The following is a 22,320-nucleotide window of genomic DNA, read 5'->3' on the forward strand; positions in this document are numbered from 1 at the left end:
TATTTTTTTATTTTTATTTAGGTGCCCCAAGAAGTCCTTACGGTCTTATCACTGAGCACCGCGGATGAGCATTTAATTGGAAGTTCACGCCTCCTTCCTAACTGATGTCGCAAAACTTGCCCAGAGGTGGGTTTGAACCAGGGATCAGTTGTTTCTGAGGCAAGTGCGCTACCACTGCACCACGGATGCTCAGAATATTTAGAAAATAAATTCTCTTATTTAATATCTTCATTTTCAGAAACTTTCAGCATTGGTGCAAAATGGCATATATGCAAATTGGCATATGCGCACCGAAAAAAATTGCAAAGGTTGACATATGTGAAAACTAGCATACATTCAAATTATCATAAGTGAAAACCAGTTGCAAAGATTGGTATAATTAAAAATCCTATGCCAATGTTTTCAAATTCTTTTGACGCACTTATGCTAGTTTTTGCAAATTTTTTCGACGCGCATATGCATATATACGCTAGTTCATGCATACGCCAATTTATGTTTTGCCCTAATGAAAGTTTGCACTTATGCCAGTTTTTTTAACTGCTTTGCACTTATGCCACTTCGCACTTACACCAATTCACACTTATGCCAACGTTTGCAAATTCTTTTGGCGCATTTATGTCAGTTTGCATTTCTAATGAATTGCACTTATGTTAGTATATATATATATATATATATATATATATATATATATATATATATATATATATATATATATATATATATATATATATATATATATGTATATATATATATATATATATATATATATATATATATATATATATATATATATATATATATATATATATGTATTATATATATATACATATATATATATATATATATATATATATATATATATATATATATATATATATATATATATATATATATATATATATATATATATATATATATATTCAGATTGCCTCTTATTGTGGGATCTGCTGCCCACGATAAGAGGCAATCTGAAGTGTCTAGAGTGAAAGTATAACTTAAACTAATAAAAAATTCTATTGAACTATATTAGGTTTAAATATAACTTTTTAGTCTCTAAACTTATTCACTTTTTTTTGATTTTTTAATTACTTTATAAAGAGCCTTAAATCGTTGGATGAGTTTAGTGCCAAGCTCGAAAAGAGAGGCTACTATCTTAAGAGTAATGCTTTATTTACTCGGTTGATGCCAAAACAAAGCAAACTGTTTGGAGAAAAGAGACACGTCCAGATGGTTACGTTGATCCATTTTGCACAGCAACTATTAGAAATGTGAAAGAAGTTTGTTCTTTTTTAGACCCCAAGGATGTGTGCTCTTAAAGGCAAGACAATAAAGCTTAGTTGGAATCCCCGCTGCTAAAAAACAAGCTTCTATACTAATGCATATGGAATATCGAGTTTCTCTTCGTGATCATGCTTGATTCATTGCCGCAAAGCACAAGCTCATCCCGTCTCTCTATGCAGGCATTGAAATCAAACCAGATGGGCATGGAAAATCTGACGCTGTTTCCTATTTTGGTCCCACTTATATTGCAGATCAATCTGGAAAGCATTCATTTATTGACAGCGTATGCTCAAATATTGAACTTTAAACAACTTTTGAATCTGCCATAGTTTGATTCCATTACAATAGACCCTTTGACCAAGTTGTTCAAGCCAGTGGTTGTCTTTATTGTTAATTTAGCGGGATTGATTCTCCCTCATGATCATTATAGAACTCATCTAGACTCTCAAGCAATTTAAACTTATTTTTGATATCAACTCTTTATCAAAATACAATATATAAGACTTAAGGAATTAATTACCTGCATTGCGACTTATATTTAAGGTAGGACAGTGGATCTTTTTTTAGTAGAAAGAAAAATTTTGAATTCGTTGAAAAGATCTGTGCCTCAATCTTTTCAGGTCTGATGATTGATCAGTTTTCAATGGTGGTTAAGTATATCAATCCAGACTTCAAGACGCAGCTCGATGCTCGTCATCTCTTATACAAGTATCAGGAATGGTCAGCCTCCCGTGTGCGCACTAGCCAATATTTCACAATTGTAAAATGTGAGGATCCCGATGTTGTTCTTTGAAAAGGAGCTCCTATTTCCATGTTATTTCCGCTCGATTTCTGCCTCCACCTATTCCAATCAGCCAGTCAGAAGATGGCTTGAAAGCTGTAGCCGTTTCAGACGTCACCAGCAAGTTTTGTTTTCCTTCTGTATTTTTTCTTATTGCCTCCAATATTCAGAGAACCATTCCTCGATCATTTAAATCATTCAAACCTCTTCTTTACGATCTGTTTTGTCTCTCTGTACAACCAAGTTTATCTCAGAGATTCTGTAAGCATTGTGACATGGCTGTTACCCTTTTGCGAATTAGACCTTTTCACATTGCCGCCAAGTGTAAAAGAGAGTTAATGGCCGTTATTGCGGTAGAAGTGAACGCGGCCTTTGCTGAATGGTTCAATGAGGACGAAATCGAAATAGAGGGTCTTAGTATTCCAAACGGTGCTTCATTTTAGACAAATCGGACGGCTCTATTCCAATTGAATCAATTGACAATTATTTAAAAAATCCTTGGATGGACGAAGAGTGTGGCAAGTTTCCATGACACACTTTGATTAAATTTAATATGTAGAATATGAGTAGTTTAACATAATTTTTTTTTTCAGAGAGGCCTAAAATAACAAAAAAAATAACAACAAAAAACGTGGAAATACCCAAAAAGCTACTTAATGATATTCAAACACAGAAAAATATAATTCATGTGAAAAACTTCAATAAAAATGCTAAAGAGAGGGTGGGGGGCTCCCAATTTTATGACATCCTTTTTAAGGGGATATAGGAAAAAAGGACAACCAGCGACAAAGGAGGTGGGGGATGGGGGGTTGAGAGTGTCAAAAAGTGTCTAAAAAATGGTGACGTCCTTTAGGGACATCAATGCCAATGTTTGCAAATTCTTTTGGCGCACTTATGACAGTTTGCACTTATATCAGTTTGCACTTATGCTAGTTTTTGAAACTACTTCGCACTTATGCCAGTTTGCACTTATGAAATTCGCACTTATTCAGTGGCTCTCTTTTTTATTAATGCACTTTCCAAAACAAATTTCCAGAGATTAGTTAAACACAGCAACAACAACAAAAAATTAAATGCTTTGAGTAAAATTAAGTCAGAAAAAAATTCTCAGTAAAAGGTTGCTTGACACGGATGAACCATAACCGGTGTCAAGGAGCACCGGTGATGATTTATTTCCATTTCGTAAGAAAAAGTAATGCATACAGAAACCATCAAACCAGTCTCTAAAGAAAATATGCACCATATGAAAATGTAGAAAAGAAAAGTTAAATTTCAAATGAAATTTTTACATAAAACTGTTTGCTTAAATTAGACAGCAAACTCCGAGAAGAATCGATGTTTATCCGTAAGTCCAAGTTACAAAGTGGTGCACATTTAATTAGATGGGTGATACACCTGTGTTCAGTGAAACCTAGTTCTAAAGATTTCTCATATGATGATACAAGCAAAATAGAGGCCCAAGAACTATCGGAAAACTGAACAAAGAAAGTCTCAACCCGCTGTGTCAACAAAACATAGCCAAGAAGAGGAGACGAATATCAAACTTTCATGGCTTTGGTTAAACAACATAAAAATTCAAGTTACAAGAAAACGATTCAGTGGATACAGAAAGCTCAAGATTTCAACATGACAAGTAGAGCCTACGACATCAAAACAAATGATGTATCATACCAACGGAAATTAGAAGAGTCCTTCCAACCATTCTAGAAACACCGTCTTCAAGTTTAAGAAACGACTCTACTAGTCCAAGAGATATGTTCCCAAAGATTCCGTTAAGAACTAGTTGTAAATGTTTGGAAAAACGTATAAAAACATGCTTCATCCAGTGCTTTTGAAACCACAAAATCAGTCGCGGTGACGTAGTTGGTATCATCATAAAAACTGCTAACATCGTCTTTGGTCAGAAATGTACAACTAATTCAAATTGGCTAGATTATGAATTTAATGACTCTGAGTTGGACTTAGAGTCATTAAATTCAGAGTTCATTCCGATGAACCGGAAAAGAGCATAGTCGCCGACAACCTGAAAAGAGGTCACTCTACTAGAGATTTCACCTGCATTTTTTTCCCTCAGCGAGGACTTTAGATAGATATTTGGAAGACACATCTTACCTCAATCTCCAGATGGCGGAAAATTATTTTCTTAATAATGACGGAAGTGATGTTGTTACCGTTGGCTTAGGCGATACGACCAAAGGTACCGGCCACAAGTTGTACAATATCAAGGCGGACCATATTACAATCAGTGGTTCAGGCAGAGAGCAGAGAACATTGACCACTGGCTATTTTGAAAATACTTCTTATTCAGGATCACCACAAGACACTCCGGCTGGAATTCGTAGGCTACCACAAAGCCTACTAATTCAAGCTGAAGTGTTTTGCGGTGTTTGCGGACTCTACTGTGAAAGGAGTAAAAAGTGCTATAGATTTTTTGATGTCAGACCGTTCCGAAGATTGTAGCATATTGTTAAACAACCAAGGTGTTGAGGAAAAATTTTTTTTTTAATGTAGAGCGCATTTAATACTGGGCATTGATCATGCTATTGAAAAGGTATTTCGCGACACCGAATAGAGAATAGGAGTTTAGAAACTGCTGGATATATCAGCTGGATGGAAAGCATTCACGTCTCCGTCAACTTCAATATGCACGCTTGAACTAATCGCCATTGCTTTTTCTCTCCAGACATCAATTCAGACTCTAATCACGCACGGAAAGACTCTGAATTCAAAAGTGAGAGAACATACGGCAAAATTGAGCACGCGCCACTGAGAAATCTTGGATGTGAGTTAGAGTTCGCAAAGCGGAACAATCGCATAAAAATATGTGGTAGAATTACATCAATAAAGACCATTTCTACAAAGAATGTTGTTACAACCAATGCCTACTTACTGAATTCAGATTTTTTTGAATCACCTAGAAGCGAGAAGAAGAAACGTTGGAAATGGGCAAGGACTTCCTGCAAAATAGGACAAGTCAACAAGGTAGAAGCTGATTTCTTAGCTACCGTGAAACAAGCTCGTCAATTAGCGGTGGTTAAACTTAAAAAAAATGAAGGTAAAAAACATGGAAAAACTTTAGAGCTTCTTGAAAAGTGCAAAGAATACAACGGTCTCATAACTCCAAAAACTTTCGATATTTCGGACTCGCTCAACAAAAATTAAACAGCAACGACAAATAAAACTTGATTTTGAAAAATTCAAAATGGTGAATTTTACAGTTAACGAACTAAGATGACGTAAAATTAACGAACTAAGATTGCGTTATGAATCTTAGTTCGTTAATTGTAAAATTAACAAACTAAGATTCATAACGCAATAAAACCAGAAAACGAACTCTCGAACAACCTTGATACACTACTCATATCCGTCCGCTAAAGAGTGATGGCTGATGATGGAATGTTTGTTCATGTGATTGATGATATATACTGCGTCTCATCGTTTTTAACAGTGAAATGTCCAGATTATTACGATATCGGGGTTGTGATACTTTGTATGCATAAAATAACTGCAAAATTAAGTTAAGAAACTTCGAAATCATATAAAAAGAAATATTGGAGGTCATGGTTGTGGCTTTAATACTTTTTTTTTTTTTGGCCGCCATCTTGAAAAAAATGCACCTTTCTAACCTAAATCGTTATGCTAGCTACAATTTCATTTGAATTAAATTCGGCGTCAAATTTTGCCTTAGAAAACAATCCTTAACTTGAACTGTTTTAAAAAAAGTTTTTTATTTGCCATATTTTTGTATAAGGAAAAAACCTTAAACTATAACTTGTGTTTCTCTTAGAATAGATTTAAAAAATTTTGCTACCAAGAAACAAAAATTAAAAAAAAGCGGTAATGTGTTTAATCGTAGATTAAAGATTTTTTTTATCATAGTAAATTTGTTAGTGTATTAAAAAAAAAAAAAAAAAAAGGAAAGGCGCTAGAGCAGGTGGTTGTTCAAAAAAATTCTAATAAATTCTAATAAACTTAGAACTATCTTTTTTTTAAAAAATAAAATCATAGTCTATGAGTCTAAAGTATTACATCAGTTTATGTCTTACTCTCTTCTTTTATGATGTTGAGTACAGATTCAGCTGCACAAAAGAAGATTTGGATTTGGCCGAATTAAATTGAAGAGGTCTTTAGTTTGATCAAGAAAAAACATAATGTGAAGGTAATATTTACCTTTATCCATATACTATGCGTGGTAAACAGTACCATGTTTTGATAGGTTCTGAAGCCAAGTACACAAACTTGGCTTGTTTATAAGAATCAATTCTCATAGTTTTTTTAACAATTTTTATTAGATATAATGATCTGTTTTTATTTTTTAGTCTCAAACTATGAGTGTATTCATTCTTTCATTCTTTAAGTTAGATTCTGAACTTGATTTACAATTTGAAATTTAAAACAAAAATCTAAATGGGTTTTTAGTCACTCCATCGTAGCTATGGAAACCAAAGCTCACAATAAATGCAGGTACACTGCAGCACAATGCTGCAAACTTTTTTTTGTTTCTGATTTAACAGCTAATCTTTTTTTTAACTATTTTTTACATCAAAAAATTTTTGTTTGTACAATTTTTTTTTAATTAAAACTAAACATTCTTCATTAGAAACTGTTTGATAGCGTCATTCCAGATTGGGAATTTAACTGCCATTCTATCTAAATGCATTTCTTTAATTCAAAAGTCTTTTTACGACTACTTTTTTTGATTTTAATAATTTGTTTTTGAATTTTTAAGTTTTTGTTTTTTTTAAAAGAATTTACTTTGTATTGAGGCTTTTATTTTTCAAGAATTAATTTAAGTTCTTAAAATATAACCAACAAAATAAAGAGCTGAAAAATGAATATTAATACATAAAAGAATACAGATATAAAAGGTATAAATAATTCATGACTTACAAGTGTTATGCATAAAACAGCAGTTCAGTATTCAAAACGATTCAAGAAAAAAACATTCAAAAATATCAACATTACAAAAAAGAAAAAGAAAAAAAGAATATTCATACATTTTTGTCATAAAATTTAAATTGTTGCTAGGATACTGATGATTTCACAAATCCTCGACTACGCTAAATTATTATTAATTTAGCACGTTACAATTTTAATTACCTTTTACTTAAAGGTGTGGTCCTGTTTCCTTCGCAACTTTTTCAATTAAAATTTGTTTTTACATCTTTTCACCAATACAAATTTTTTTCAAGTTAACACTTTATGGGTTTCTGTGGCTGCTGTGTTATTTTGCGCCATAGCAAAAGTTTTTAGAGTATGATTGATTAAGCTTGATTTTCCGTCTTAATATTTTGAGATTTTTTTTTTTAATACAAACAATTTTAAGAAGATATGTTATAACCTGGGTTGTCAGGTATAATGTAATTTGACTTGTTTTTGTAAATGCATGCAAAACGCAAATTTGATAAAGATAACTGGCTTATTAGATGAAAATTTTCAATACCTTTATATTTAGTTTGTGAAAAAGAAAAAGAAATGTTACAAATTTAAAACTTTTTAAAATTTTGTGTTTAAATATAAATATTTTGGTAAATGGTTGGTGATTTTAGTTGGTTTGGTAATATTTTTTTTTTTTTAATGCTTTGATTGTGCTCTATATTAATAAACTTTAACATTGAAATTTAAATAAAAGTTTTATTTTATATAAAAATAATATAGAAATTTTTATTTAGGTTTATTTAGTACAACAGTATATTGAAATACTAAAGTATTTTGTTAATATATTTTTGTAAAAATTCCAATAACTTTTTTTATGCTTTGGAAGAAAAATCTCCTTCTCCGATGGAGAGCTTCAAAGAGCAAAACAATTTCGTTTAGATATCAGCGTCGTAAGCAAAAAAAGCTTGAATGCCGCTATCGTGTTATGCAAATGCTGTTTTATGAAATTCAACGCGCACAATTGAGTATTTTTGAAAATAAATCAGTGTTCGATAAAAATATTCTGAAGAACACTCCGGTTGCTTTTTCTAACCACATTCATTAAACCAAACATTTAGGCGTCTGTGTAACATTTTTCCGGCTTACTAGTAAATCTTTTAAATGAAGCTTGGCAAAATGATTGCTCCTTCTAAAGTTTGAAAATGTAAAAACTTATAATTTCTTTTAAAATTCTGTAGTAACATATTTTTTACATTTATTTTTCTTATATATTTTTTTTATTACAATCTTGAATACGTTTTAAAATATTTTTAAGATAGAGATGTTTTTAAATTACATATACTTTTTTTCAAAAAAAAATTACTTTCTGATTTATGATCAGTTTTTTATATACGAGATGTATTTAAGTTATTTATAAAAAAAAAGGGTGTTACATTGAATATTATTGATGATTATACTTCTTTTTATAAAAATATAATTATTACTTTAGATCCTAACCCTTTGGAAACAATGGTAAACCTGCAAGCACGGAACAACTATGATGTAAATGTCTTAAACGCTATTCCTGTACACGAAGGAACCGAGCACGAATTTTCTGTTATAGGTTATCGTCGAAATATCATTTTAACTACAATTTTTGCACTTTTTGGCGCTTTTACCGGTGGTTTTTTATATTTGTTAGGGTATTGGTATCCAATTCGACGCCTCAAGTTTACTCATGACAAGTGTACTTTAAAGGACGCATCGTCTGTAGTTATAACAACTTTCATTGGAAAATGTCACTATGTATCAAAGATAAAAACGTTAAAGTCCAAGCATTCAGATCGACATGACAAAAATCTATCTGCATTTGAAAAACATATTCTCTCTAATTCTGAACTGCGTTATTTTGAGCACATGTTTTTAAGATATTACATTAGTGACGAATCAGATAAACTAATTTCAATATGGGGAGCAGACAACTCTTTAACATTTTCAGATTTGCGGTCGGCAAACGGGTTGAGTAATGAGACGGCAAAACTAAAGTTAGTAATTTACAACGAGAACTACATTAACATACCATCGAAACCTTATTGGCTTGTATTTTTTCAATTATCCTTAGATCCGTTTTACATATTTCAATTATTTAGTGTTATCCTATGGATTACCGATGATTATGTATTATATGCTTGTCTAATTATTGCAATGACCTTATTATCTCTTTTCTTTAACACTTATCAGACTAAGAAAACTCTGCAGCGTTTGCGCGATATGATAGCCAAAGAAACAGAAATACAACTATTTCAAAATACTAATTCTGAAATGAAAAATAATAAAATTATAACGAAATCTTCTCGCCTTGTAGTTCCTGGAGATATTCTGATTATACCTGTAAATGGACTTGAACTTCCCTGTGATGTGGTTTTATTGAATGGCAGTTGTGTTGTAAATGAAAGTTCATTAACAGGTGAGAGTATACCAACTGTAAAAACAGCTATAGATGAGTCAATACCATCTAACGAATGTTACAATTCTAATTTTCATAAACAACACACCATATTTAATGGGACTAAAGTAATACAAGCTAAAAATGATGGAGAAAACGAGTTCATTTTAGCTTTAGTAGTTCGTACGGGTTTTTATACACTAAAAGGAAGTTTAATCCGGTCTATTATATTCCCAAAACCTATTCACTTTACATTTTTTCGAGATTCAATGAGGTTTATATTTTGCATGGCTTTAATAGCAATTAGTGGTTTTATTTACACAGTTGTTGTATTTATAAAATATAATGCCAGTTCCATGCTTATTCTTAAAAAAGCGTTAGATTTATTTACAATTATTATACCTCCTGCTCTTCCTGCTACAATGTCTGTTGGCTTACTTTATGCTCTTCGAAGACTTCGTAAGCAAGATATATTTTGTATTGATCCAAATAGAGTAAATGTTTGTGGAAAAATTAAACTTGTTGTCTTTGATAAAACTGGAACTTTAACTGAAGACCATTTGACAGTTTCTGGTGTTTTACCAGTGGTAGACGGAAATATTGGGAGTTTACTAAATGATCCTTGTGACTTGGATGGATCAGATATTTTAAAAGGTTGCTTTAATACTATTTTTTATTATAACTTGTATTTTTACACTTAGTTCTTGGGTTACTACCATTAGTTCAACAAATTTGTTCTCAGGTTGGGCTGATTTTGTTCTACAAGTTGTTTGGTAAATTTTTTCCTACAAAATCTAATTTTGTTATTGAAACAGATAAAGTTGATGAAACTGTAAATAAAAATGTATGCTGCATTTTTTGAATAAAGAATTTGTTAAATATTTATGTAAATTGTAATAATGATCTCCGACAATCCAATAAAAATGTTTTAAATGAAATAAGGTTTTTGTTTGATAAAATTTATGAAAAAACATAGAAATTACTTTTTCATTTTAAAATTTTATTATGTTTCTGCTTTTATATTTTAGCCATGGCAACATGTCATAGTCTTTCGATCATAGATAATAAAACATCTGGAGATCCTATTGATATGTACATGTTTAACTTTGTTGGTTGGTCATTAAAAGAAGACAATTTTGAAGATTTTTCTGAGGACTCTGTAATACCATCAAAACTCATCCCACATATAAAAACCATGGTTACACCTTCAACAATATTGTCAAATAATGTTTCTTATTCTAAAAATTCAAAATGTCTTGCTGTTTTAAAACAGTTTACATTTGATTCAGGGTTGCAAAGGATGAGTGTTATTGTTAAAGATTTTCAAGAAAATTTTTTAACTGCCTTTTCTAAGGGATCTCCTGAAAAAATATTAGCTATGTGTAATGAATGCAGTATTCCTCCCAATATAAACGATGAGTTAAAAAAGTATACACAAGTTGGTCATCGAGTATTAGCTGTGGCTTTTAAAAAACTACCATTAGCTTTTGAATGGGATGATATTAAAAAAATACAGCGTCACGAAGTTGAATCTAACCTGAATTTTGCAGGAATCATAATATTTGAAAATGTTGTTAAAGCAGGAACATATGAAACAATAAATACACTTTCTTGTGCCAACATCAGATCAATCATGGCCACTGGAGATAATCTTTTAACAGCATCTTTTATTGCTAGAGAGCTTCACATGGTTTTACCACACCAGAAAATTATAGAGTTGTCTATAGTTGATGGTGTAGAAGTTTATAAAGAACACCTTATTAAAAAATCTGAAAAAGTTGAAGAAATTAATTCTGAGAACACTAAGTTAATGATAAATGATTCATATAACATTTGGTCTGGACAAAACAAGCTTAATTATGTTTTAGCAGTGACAGGTTCATCTTATGAAGTTATACATCAAGAACTTTCACATTTGCTACCTAAAATACTAGTTACTGGGGTGGTGTTTGCTAGAATGTCTCCAGAGCAAAAAACAATGTTAATTGATGATCTTAAAGATCTTGGTTATGGTGTTTGTATGTGTGGAGATGGTGCAAATGATTGTGGAGCATTAAAAGCAGCTCATGCTGGTATGTCTTTTTGTTTTATTAATTTAAGAAATTTTAAAGTATAATTCAAATATTATAGATATTAAATATTGTACTCTAATGATTTGTTTTTAATTTAAAATATTATTTATAAAATGTTATTTTTTAAAAGATTGATTTGGTAAAGTTTGTAAAATAAATATTTTATATCTTAGGAATAGCTTTATCGTGCGCAGAAGCTTCAATTGCAGCACCATTTACCTCCAAAATGTTTAACATATCATGTGTTCCTTCGCTTATAATGGAGGGTCGTGCAGCACTTGCAACAGCGTTTGGTACTTTCAAATACATGGCACTTTACAGTTTTATTCAGTTTTTTGGAATGTTAATTTTATACTCTGTTAAGTCTAATTATTCGAACAATCAGTTTTTGTTTGTCGACATTGTATTAAATTTGCCACTTGTGTTCGCAATGACTCAGTCTAATGCAAATTCTAAATTAGCCATCAAACGACCTCTAGGGCGATTAGTTCATCCAATATTTATTGGCTGCATTGTTGCACAGTTAATTCTTTTAATATTAGTACTACTTAGCGCTTTCTTTTCTGTCCGTGCTATGAATTGGTATCGCCCACCATCAAATTTTTCAAATAGTGGCGAAATAGAGTTTTTGTCTTTTGAAAACACTGCAGTAATAGTTGTTTCGCTTTATGAGTATGTATGGTTGTCGTTGGCATGCTTTAAAGGTCCACCTTACAGAGCTCCCATATACTATAATTACATATACGGACTTGCATTTTTTCTCGCTATAGGACTAATCCTGTATGTAACTATTAATCCAATTAAGTTAATTAAAAATTGGCTTACTTTAGTAGATCTTCCTGGCTATGAGTTTGTAATTGGCTTGCTTGGTATTGCTTTTGTGAGTTTAGTTTTAGTGCTTTTAATGGAAAGACTTTTTGATTCAAAAAGTATTAAGTTGCTTAGTGATAAACTTCGTAGGAAAAAAGAGCCGAGGAATCAATACAAGCATATACTCAAAGAGTTACACGAATATTCCAACTGGCCTCCGTTGAATTAAGAAAAATTTTCAAATCCCTCTTTTCTTACATCAAGGTTTACATTATTAAATATTTAGTATAATGACCTTTAGAAAAAATTATAATTTTTAAATTGACAGGCTATAACAAATTTTAGATAGATAAGTATTTACGATGCTCTTGACATGATCCAGTTCATTATATTTTGCTATGGTTTAAATGTTTAAAAAATGTATTTTTTTAAATTTTCTAATATTTAATTTTGTATTTTCTTGTAGAAGAATAAAGTTTTTGTTTAAAAAATTTCGACAGAGATATTGTTTAAATAACCTATAAGTTTTCTTAAAGAAACCTTATACGCTGGATCCTTTAGAGGATGTACTAAATTTAAATATATTTTTTTTAATTCTTGTTAAGATTTCAAATTTATTTATATTTTTAAGATGTTTAAAATATTTTTTAAATGTTTAAACATCATATTTCTTTCATTCATATTTTTATCATATTTTTTTAAATAAAAAGATATTTAAAATATTTTTTAGATGTTTAAAAATCATATTTCTTTCATTCATATTTTTATCATATTTTTTTAAATAAAAAAACTTCTATAATTTCAACTTTCTGTCGCTTAAATTCTAACAATGTGATCTCATATACCTTTTTCTCTTCTCTTGTTTTGTTTATATTACTTTTGTTCTTTATAATCCTTTGCCTATCTTTTTTAAATCTAGTTAAACAAGTTGCATTGAGATAATCTTCAAACTCAGCATCATTGTGATGATTCTTTTCCTTATCCATTAATTGTCGGTTTCTCCAGTTGTAGCGATACAAACGCCAAGCCTGAACTATTTGTACATTTAAAAATTATGTCCTTAGTGACCAGTACCACTTTTTGAGACTAGTTGAGACGCTGTAGTTTTTTGTACTCTGGTTAAACAAGTCTATCATTATCTTGATAATCATTGTTAAATAATCATTATCAGCATTGTCAATCAGATAATCATTGTTATATTACCCAAAAAAAATTAATTAACCACTCATTTAGCTAAAATTTATCTGGTTTTATTTTATATAAACAGCATGGACTTACACATTACTCCTATGCACCCTTATTCACATACAGCCTGTTACATCGTTTTGCATGATTTTTGTTCTTTTATAGATAAACTATCTTTGTTTGAACTCATCCTTATTTAAATAATATTTTCTTTTAATCGATAGTATGTGGTTGGAATGTAGATATAGATTTGTATGTTATGTATATGTGGTTATCATTTGTGATTGATATTTCATTTTAGGATTCATATATATATATATATATATATATATATATATATATATATATATATATATATATATATATATATATATATATATATATATATATATATATATATATATATACATATATATATATATGTATATATATATATATATATATATATATATATATATATATATATATATATATATATATATATAAAAGCGATTCTTTTAAACTAGCGGCTTTTGACATGTTTTGTTTACGTATTACTTTTCATTGTTGTTTTGTTATGGTATCAAATAACGTTTAATTCGGACCGTAGAGAAAACTTTACTTCTTAACAATATTTTTTCCTGCTTCGTTGTCATTGTCAAAAAATTAAGTCCGTTATCTTGTTATAGTCAATCACTATGCGAGGACAAGAAACTTTGGTGTATGTCTTATCTTTGCCATTGCACCTTTCACAAATACCTGGTAAATAAAAAGAATATTATACATTCTTAAATTCATGATTTAGACTTTTAAACATTTTTTAACAATTTTTTTAAATTTTCATTATTATGAACTTAAAAAACATAAATATGAAACAAACAAACAAAAAAGAAATATTTTGTAAAGAAACCTGAAATGGAAGGACCAGTAAAATTACTGGTTAGAACTACAGCTTTGCTATCCATCCAGATAGTTACACAGTTGATATTATCAAAAACAGATTTCATAGTACCACTAGTCATTTCCTTTTTTGCCTGCTTCTTCGTAGGTATTGGTATACCTACAAGCCTGTTCTGTCGTAGTGTACCTGAGGTAAAAAAAACTTTTATTACCAGGCTAAATAAAATAAAACTATTTTACAACATAAAAATAAATGAACAAAAAAGTATACAAATTACTGACCTACAACGCCCCAACCATGTTCTCCCATATGATCAAGAAGATCAAAAGATGTAAAAAGATTATCACAGGCTAATTTGGTTTTCTTCTTCAATCCATACTGCTCAGAAAGATTCTAAACAACATTAGGACCCTGCCCTAGCCCCTAGTTTAAATTTTTTGTTTTCAATCCGGCAAAAAGCTGGCAGACCAAAAATTCTCCTTCAGCAGTTGCCTGACACCAAACCTTCCAAGCATACCTTTAAATAAGCTATACTGCATAGGGATTGTTTATTGATATTGTCTAAATAAAAGCCATCAAATTAAAAAAAATTATCTTTCAAACTTTTCTCGAGTGGATAACTTTAATGGATGAGGTCCAAAATATCTAACCATTGTCTCATCAACACTAACAAATTCAGATTGATGCACTAATTTTTTTGCGGAGCTGTTAATCTGATTAAAAAGTTGCTGAACTTTCCAAAATGAATCAGTAAGATTCCCATCCTGCTCATCTACAAAGTAAGTAAACTTGAGCATATCATTAAAGGTATCTCTAGAAATAGCTCTTTTGATGAACATATTTTGTGTGTCTTCTTTTTCTTCCCAATACAATCTTCTATTAGCAGCTGTTATATAACCAGTCATATACAATTAATAGAGGTTAATATACTTTCCTTGTTCATTAGGAAAGCCTTCCCTAGATATTCTTTTCTACAACCATATTCCTTAGATTTATTGGAAACATTATTTATAAACTTATCGTCTAGAAGCAGTCGTAAGTAAACAATTATCGTCAAGAGGTAATTTTATAGTAGTTTCTTGGAACTTAATCACTTTAAATCCAAAAGAAGCACTAAAATTTTTACTCCAAACACGGTCTTTCTAAAAAAAGTTTGTTTAAGTAAAAAATGTTTGCAAATAAATAAAGTCAAAAACATATTTTTTAAATTTGTGTGTTATTTTACCTAAAAAGTGTACTAATAGTTTCACAATATTCAACAGGAACAGAACAACGATTTCTTTTTTTATTATTTGAACCAGCGATTGCTTTGTTTTTAAAAACAACATTTTTATCATTGTTTTTGCCTGTGTTACTGGCTACGCTGTTAATTACAAAAGTGTTGATCCAAACCAAAAAATCAGTTAAAATTTTTTAAAATACTTTTATTTAATGATAAAATAGTATATAAAATGTTTTGGTTTAGTTATATTCTTACCATTTTGTTATATTCTTACCATTTTGTTATATTCTTACCATTTGAATGTCAGGCAACTCATCATCTTTGTCATTTGTGAGAATCTCTGCTTGCTGGTTAAGAATATCAGCTCCAATATGATTTATGTCTTCACCATTTCCTCCATCTTGGTTTTATAACAAGGCTGCTATCTCATTTAGAGTCAGGCCAACTTGTTTAAAAAAAAATATTCAAAAAAGTTTTTTTGAATTTAATTAACTTTTTCTCAAGAAAAAGTATTTGGTAAAGGTACAGTTAATTATTAAAAATATAAATTGAAACCATTCAATTATTAGAATGGATTCCAGATAATGACGACCCCCTTAAAAGTATGTGTAATGTTTATGCAGTTATATTTAGTACAAAATTAAATGCTCTAAATCAACTTATTATTTACTAATGTACTTTAAACTTTCATTTTTATTAAACAGTAATAAAAATAAAAATTTAGGTAACAATAGGTTACAATTTAGAATGGGTTTAGTTAATGAGCTTCTTGCTACTTGGTGTAGTTAAGGCGATTTACAAATTATTCGAATTCTTTTATTTTGAACAAGCATGATTTTATCAGCGTATTATGTCCAACACGAGCTTTAGATGTTGTTATTTTTTTGCTTTAGGTTTTTTTAATATTTAAAGATTCTATTACTTTTTTGATATAATTTTCAAAACCTTTTTACTACCCCTAATAGTGAATCTAAAGAACGCCATTTTAGAGTCTTTAGATCACTTTCGCTCATCGGTGTTAACATGAGCTTAGTTAAAATCTTTTGAAAAAGTGCCTTAACCCACTATAGATCCTAGTTCTATTCGGTTCTGACGTATATTAACTATATATACTTGTCAAAATACAATATTTCTATCAATTTTCACAAAAAATACTAGAATTCCAAAAGAGCTTATAATTAAGAAAATTTTTTTTGTCTTTTCATAATTCACAGACCTGATCATTTAACGGAAATATGTTGTAGTCATCAAAATATTATACAGGCGCTATAATATTTTAAAATTGCCTTAACTACACCGAGTACTCCACATGTTTTTTTTTGCATTAACTTCTAGCTGCTGTCTCTAATAAACGAGCAAACCAAATCGGTTGCCGTTAACCGACAAGCAAGAGGTATGTGTCTAGGACCACCTCGCAAAATTCATATACTTACCCTTTTTAAGCTTAAGAAATATACTAGTTTAATTAGGGCATAGTTTTACGTCCTTTAAAAGGATTAAAATTTTTAGTTATAGTTTAATACAATAATATAGCTGGAGAGAGAACGAAGTAAAAATACGTCATTTTTCAAAGTAGTAACATAAGGGATCGTCCATAAATTACGCAACGCAAAATATATTTAAAAAACAGAAGAGATTTTAAGGTCTTTTACGCAGCGATTTTCATTTAACTTAATGTGCTCTTTTGATATTTCATATCAAAAGCTGTCGACCGCTGTCAGCACTTATGCCGTGCCGACGTCGGCCGGCCACAGAGCCGGTCAACGTCGGCACGGCTCAGATGCCTATCGTATTTACATCGGACCGTTAGCGGCAAGCTACAGGCGGTTTAAAAGCTGTCCGTTGGCGGCAAGCCAATCTTGGAGCGACAGAGCACTGTGCATCGCTAAGCGGAATTAGGATTTTGTACATATTTTTTAGTGATTTTTCATATTTAAACTTTTTAAGTTTCTTTTTTTTTGTTCGGTTTTTAATTCTCCATTAAAAAAAAATTATTTTTAGTTTTTTTAAACTTTTGATATTTTAAGGATTTTTTCAAGGTTTTAAAAAACTCGCATTTTTGTTAAAATCCTTTCAAAGTATATGATAAGTGTTAAATTTCTATATTACTTTCATGCGAAATTGAAATTCATATATTTAATTAAATGTAAAACTAGAAATAGAAAAAAAAGGTTTAAGCATAGCATTTTTTTGCTGATTTTTTGATTTCTTAAACATTGATTGATTTAAGCATATGGTCACAGAGGTCGCCTCGTTTTTTTTAAATAAAATATAGCTACTGCGAATTGACTTTACTGCCATGCAAAAAGATTTAGGCGACCTCTGTGACCTCATGCTTTAAAATCATTTTTACTATTCTGAGTTATATTCAAAAACCGAATAAATTCGGTGAAGTAAATGAAAATTCCATAGTTCATTAACATACAGTTTCACTTTGCGACGGTCTCTATAAACTATCAAAATGGCTACATTACCTCTTCGTCAACTTTTAACACATACATTTCTCACAATGCATGTGTTAAATGTATATATGTACATACATTTTATTCATGTTTTAGGAGAAATACTGTAACAATGGGAACACCTGAAGCAGGTATATTTACTGTACCTTGTGCACCAAAACCTAGAAAATCTTTTTTAGAACTCACGAGTAGGATGAAACGTAAAAGAACTAATAATCTTCAGAGAAAAGAACTGGAAGAATTCAACATGCTGTAAAAAGGTTTGCATCTAATCCCTCTACTGCACCCAGGTCTACTTTATATGGTTCAAATATATCATTGCATACTTTTTGCGGTTTGAAACTAACAGACAGAACATGGGCTGAATTTAAGATAATAGTTACACAAAATCATCATCTTGTTCCTCCAGGTTTAACCAAGTTAAAAAAATACAAAAAATTGACATATCCAGAACAGGTGGAATATTCAAAAACTGAAGTAAAATGTAGTCTCTTCAATATGATCAAACATTCAGTTTCTAGAGTGTTTGAGTATCTTTTGGAGGATGAAAATAATTCTAATAAAGTTTTAGCATAGGAGGAACGTGATAACATATGTTATTTGCAAAGTGGGTGGTGATGGTCAGAGTGACCAATCTGAATTTCAGAATGCAGCAATTATGAAGAGAGGAGTGGATGATTCCACTGTGTATAGTATAGTGTTTGTACTGTTGGAGATTCGAATTGGAAAAAAGATAATATGGATAAATTGTAATCCAAGTAGTTCAGATGCAACCGTCATCTTATGTTTTGTTTTGCCAAAGAGACTGCTAGTTTTATTCAAGAGAAGTTTGAACATTTACAAAATGAAATTTTGTCTTTAGAGAATATTAAGTTTACACTTCATGACAATACTTTTGTTATAAATTCAAGTTTGTCAACTATTTATACCACAAAGAATGATGGTAAAACACTTAATGCTGTGGTATCCAAAATGCTTAAAAAAAATTTAGCATCTCAGTGCTGTCATGTATGTCAAGCAAGTCCTAAGGAGTTTAATTTGGAAACTATTTGGAATAAAGATAAAATTGTAGACAAGAATATAATGAAACTTGGAATTTGCAGTCTTCATTTGTGGATATGCAGCATGGAGTGAGGCTTGCAAACTTCCAGCAGTGAAATAAGGAAGAAAAGTTCCAGCAAATACAGCAAAGAATTTATTAAAAACATAAAAAAATTCCAGCACTTATTTGAAATACAATTAAAAATAAGGGTATCTTTTGTCAGGAAGGGAAATGGTACGTCTAATACTGGCAATGTTGCACGAAAATTCTATAATAATCCATCTGTGACTGGAAGAATTTTGAATTTGAATACCAATATGATCAAACTATTTAGGGATCTGCTCATTGATATGAACAGTACAACCACAAGACCAGATGTAAAAATTTTCAAGCAGAAATCTGAACGTCTGTTTGGTCTCATTTCTAACAATCAGTTTTTAAAAGCCATTCCAATGTCACAGCCTGTGCATAGAATCGTAGTTCATGGTGTTTCTTTTAATTAAATATCTAAGTATCCAATAGGTTCTTTGTCTGAGAGTGCCATTGAAGCCAGGAACAAAGCCAACAAAACTGCACAAGTAGGTCATGCACATTTAACTTCTTTTGCCAAAAATACTAGAGATACAGCTAATTATTTATGATATCTGACATGAATCTATACTGCGAGAAGAACAAAATGCAAGAGGTATAAAAGCTATACTGCAAAAAGATTCAGCTGATAACTGTTCTTAAGGTAAATATTGGAGTAAGCTATGTGTATCTTTAAATTTAGATATTTAATGTTATTATTTAATTTTATTAATGATACATTTTAAGTGCTGATGGTAGCCAATCTGATATTTCCGAGGTCTTTTCACATAATCAACACAGTGTTTTTTTTTTATGCTTGCAAAAAAAAAAAAAACTAATTGTCAGAAAAGTTGAAACTTAAGAATCACAAACTTTTATGTTTGAGGAAAAATTGCGTCAATTGACCTCAAATTGACTCAATTTTGCCATGTTTTTGTTTTCCTCAAAAATGTGTCTAAAGTCCTATTTCCACTTAGGGATGCATAGTGCAATTCTTGAAGACTTGTTGTGAATATTAAATGTTGCCCCACATAAGAATTGCTGAGACTTATTTAGAATGAAAATTTTAATTATATTTCAATTATATCTATTTATTACAGTGAATACAGTTTTTTTCTTGAATGTATAGTTGGATAAAGTTTATATCTTAAACTATACTATTTATTACAATAATGAAACTTTTTGAAATTTTAATGTTTGTTGTTAAATAATTTCAGGAAGTCAAAGAGTAATGGTTCGTATTAAGAAAAAAAATCAAGGAAGTATCATTAAACCATGCAGCTGTAATTGATAAGCAAGTTTTAAAAAACGTTTTTTTCATAGCCACATATTGTTAAAAACCTATTTTAGCATCAGAACCTTTATTCTGCAATTGAAGGGATTAGAACTTTTGGAATATTTATTTTACTTTTATTTATAATAAAATAATTATGTTATTTCCTTTTTTATTTAACATGAAAATATACATTTTTGACAAGGTGCTGGTGTATGTTGTTTCCTTTTTTATTTAACATGAAAATATAAGTAGGAGACAAAAAATGCCTGTAACCCCTAAAAAAGATAAACTGATATATCTGACTTACAGTTTTAAATATCAAAAACTATCGGTTTTATATCTTTTTAATCAAATATCGAAAAATTTCTTCAAAATATTAAACAGTTCTCTAGTTATAAAGCTATTTCCTTTTTTTTCTATCAGCGTGATGCATAGTGCACCGTTTCGATATAAGACCCTCTGTAATTTGCGCTTCAATTTCGAGGCATGAACCTTCCTTATATTATTCTTGTACATTTTTTTGAATACAGACACTTATCTTTTGGCGAAATTGTCTAATATTTTTATTACATGATCTCATCCAAAAAATTGCATAGGTGACACATTTTAAACTTTTTCGAATTTATTTAATAACATTACCAGCTCAAACACTCACGGTAAATCAATTAGCCTACGTCTTGGCGTTTTAACCTAATACTCGTTTAACACATATGAATAAAGAATAATCTAAAATAATAAGAGAAATTAATTCAAAATTGAGATTTACGAGAACAATTTACATATTAGAATCATAATAAAATTATTATCTAAAACATAATGTATAATCTCGATAAATTAATGTTTAAATTGCGTTTGGCGACTCTATTTTTAAAATCATTTCAATATAAAAAGAAATGTTTCACACTTCATTCGGATACTACATTCAGTAGAGAAACAATAACGTTAACGAAAATCCCTTTACGTAGCGGTCAGCAGACTTTTAATGTAGCCCTGAAGGAAGATAATGATATATTAATCGAAATATAGAAATCAACCAGTTAAGAGATACTAGAATAAACATAATAAACTAACCTTTTCAGTCTTTAAAGACTGAAAAGGTTAGCTTAATGTCATGGAGTTACTTGCTATCAAATTGCTATCAAATAGCAATTTGATAGCAAGTAACTCCATGACATTAGTGTATCTACATTCAACAAAATGTAAATAAAACCAATATAGTTTAAACGTTAATACCTAGTTTTAAGAAAACAAAAGCATAGTTAATTAAAAAAACTTTAGAAATACCTTTAAAAAAGCATATAAAAGTAAAGTAATACACATATTATCTGACACCTGCATTTTTTAATGTAAAACACCAGACTGTCATCACTAACTAACTGTAATATCGAACATGTTATTTTTTTACTAATGAAACTGTCATTCCATTATAATAAGACCCTCAAAATGACTGTTTAATTTACCTTAAAAAAACAGTAAAATTAGGATGCTTTAAATTACCTTGAAAAAGGCTACGTAGCATACTGATTCTCTATTTTCCAATATGGTTGAGGATTTTAAATAAGAGCAAGTTTTTTTTTTTTTTTTGCAATGTAAAACTACTAAACCTATTTTCAAAATAAAATCTGCCATCATATAATAAAAATAAAAATAGTATTTTAAAAAGTTACTTTAACGCCTGGTTGCAATCCAAGCAGTTTTTTAACCTTGATGAACATAACCCTTGAGGTGGCATGAGTGTAAATAATATGTGCACATCAGAGTTAGGAAAAATCCAAACCTGAAAAAAAATGATATAAATCATAAGCATAAAATTAAATCACAAGCATACTTCCACATATTGAGTTTTCACAAGGTTTACAAAAATAGTTTATAAAGATAAAAAGGCAAACTTGTAGCTGAATTTCCTTAGATTTCCTGTCATCTGCTTTAGAAGTTGA

General features: G+C 30.0%; 1 protein-coding gene across 16 annotated transcripts in view; it reads left to right on the forward strand.

The window, feature by feature from the left end:
- The window catches only part of LOC100207264 (polyamine-transporting ATPase 13A3), a 34,449-nt gene extending 21,967 nt beyond the window's left edge, over positions 1-12,482 (forward strand). For 4 of the 16 annotated variants that reach the window (XM_065793592.1, XM_065793593.1, XM_065793591.1 and 1 more), the window contains 4 exons: positions 8,430-8,543; positions 8,622-10,019; positions 10,394-11,437; positions 11,611-12,482. In XM_065793592.1, coding sequence (XP_065649664.1) covers positions 8,430-8,543; positions 8,622-10,019; positions 10,394-11,437; positions 11,611-12,476 — 3,422 coding nt within the window. In that variant the 3' untranslated portion in view covers positions 12,477-12,482. Of the gene's footprint in view, positions 1-7,025; positions 7,620-7,826; positions 8,145-8,429; positions 10,020-10,393; positions 11,438-11,610 lie in introns of those variants that run through there. The other 12 variants (XM_065793588.1, XM_065793590.1, XM_065793589.1 and 9 more) reach the window with 7 other exon arrangements.
- The last annotated feature ends 9,838 nt before the right edge of the window (positions 12,483-22,320 follow it).

This window comes from Hydra vulgaris, chromosome 03, assembly GCF_038396675.1.
Source record: "Hydra vulgaris chromosome 03, alternate assembly HydraT2T_AEP".
Lineage (NCBI taxonomy): Eukaryota > Metazoa > Cnidaria > Hydrozoa > Anthoathecata > Hydridae > Hydra > Hydra vulgaris.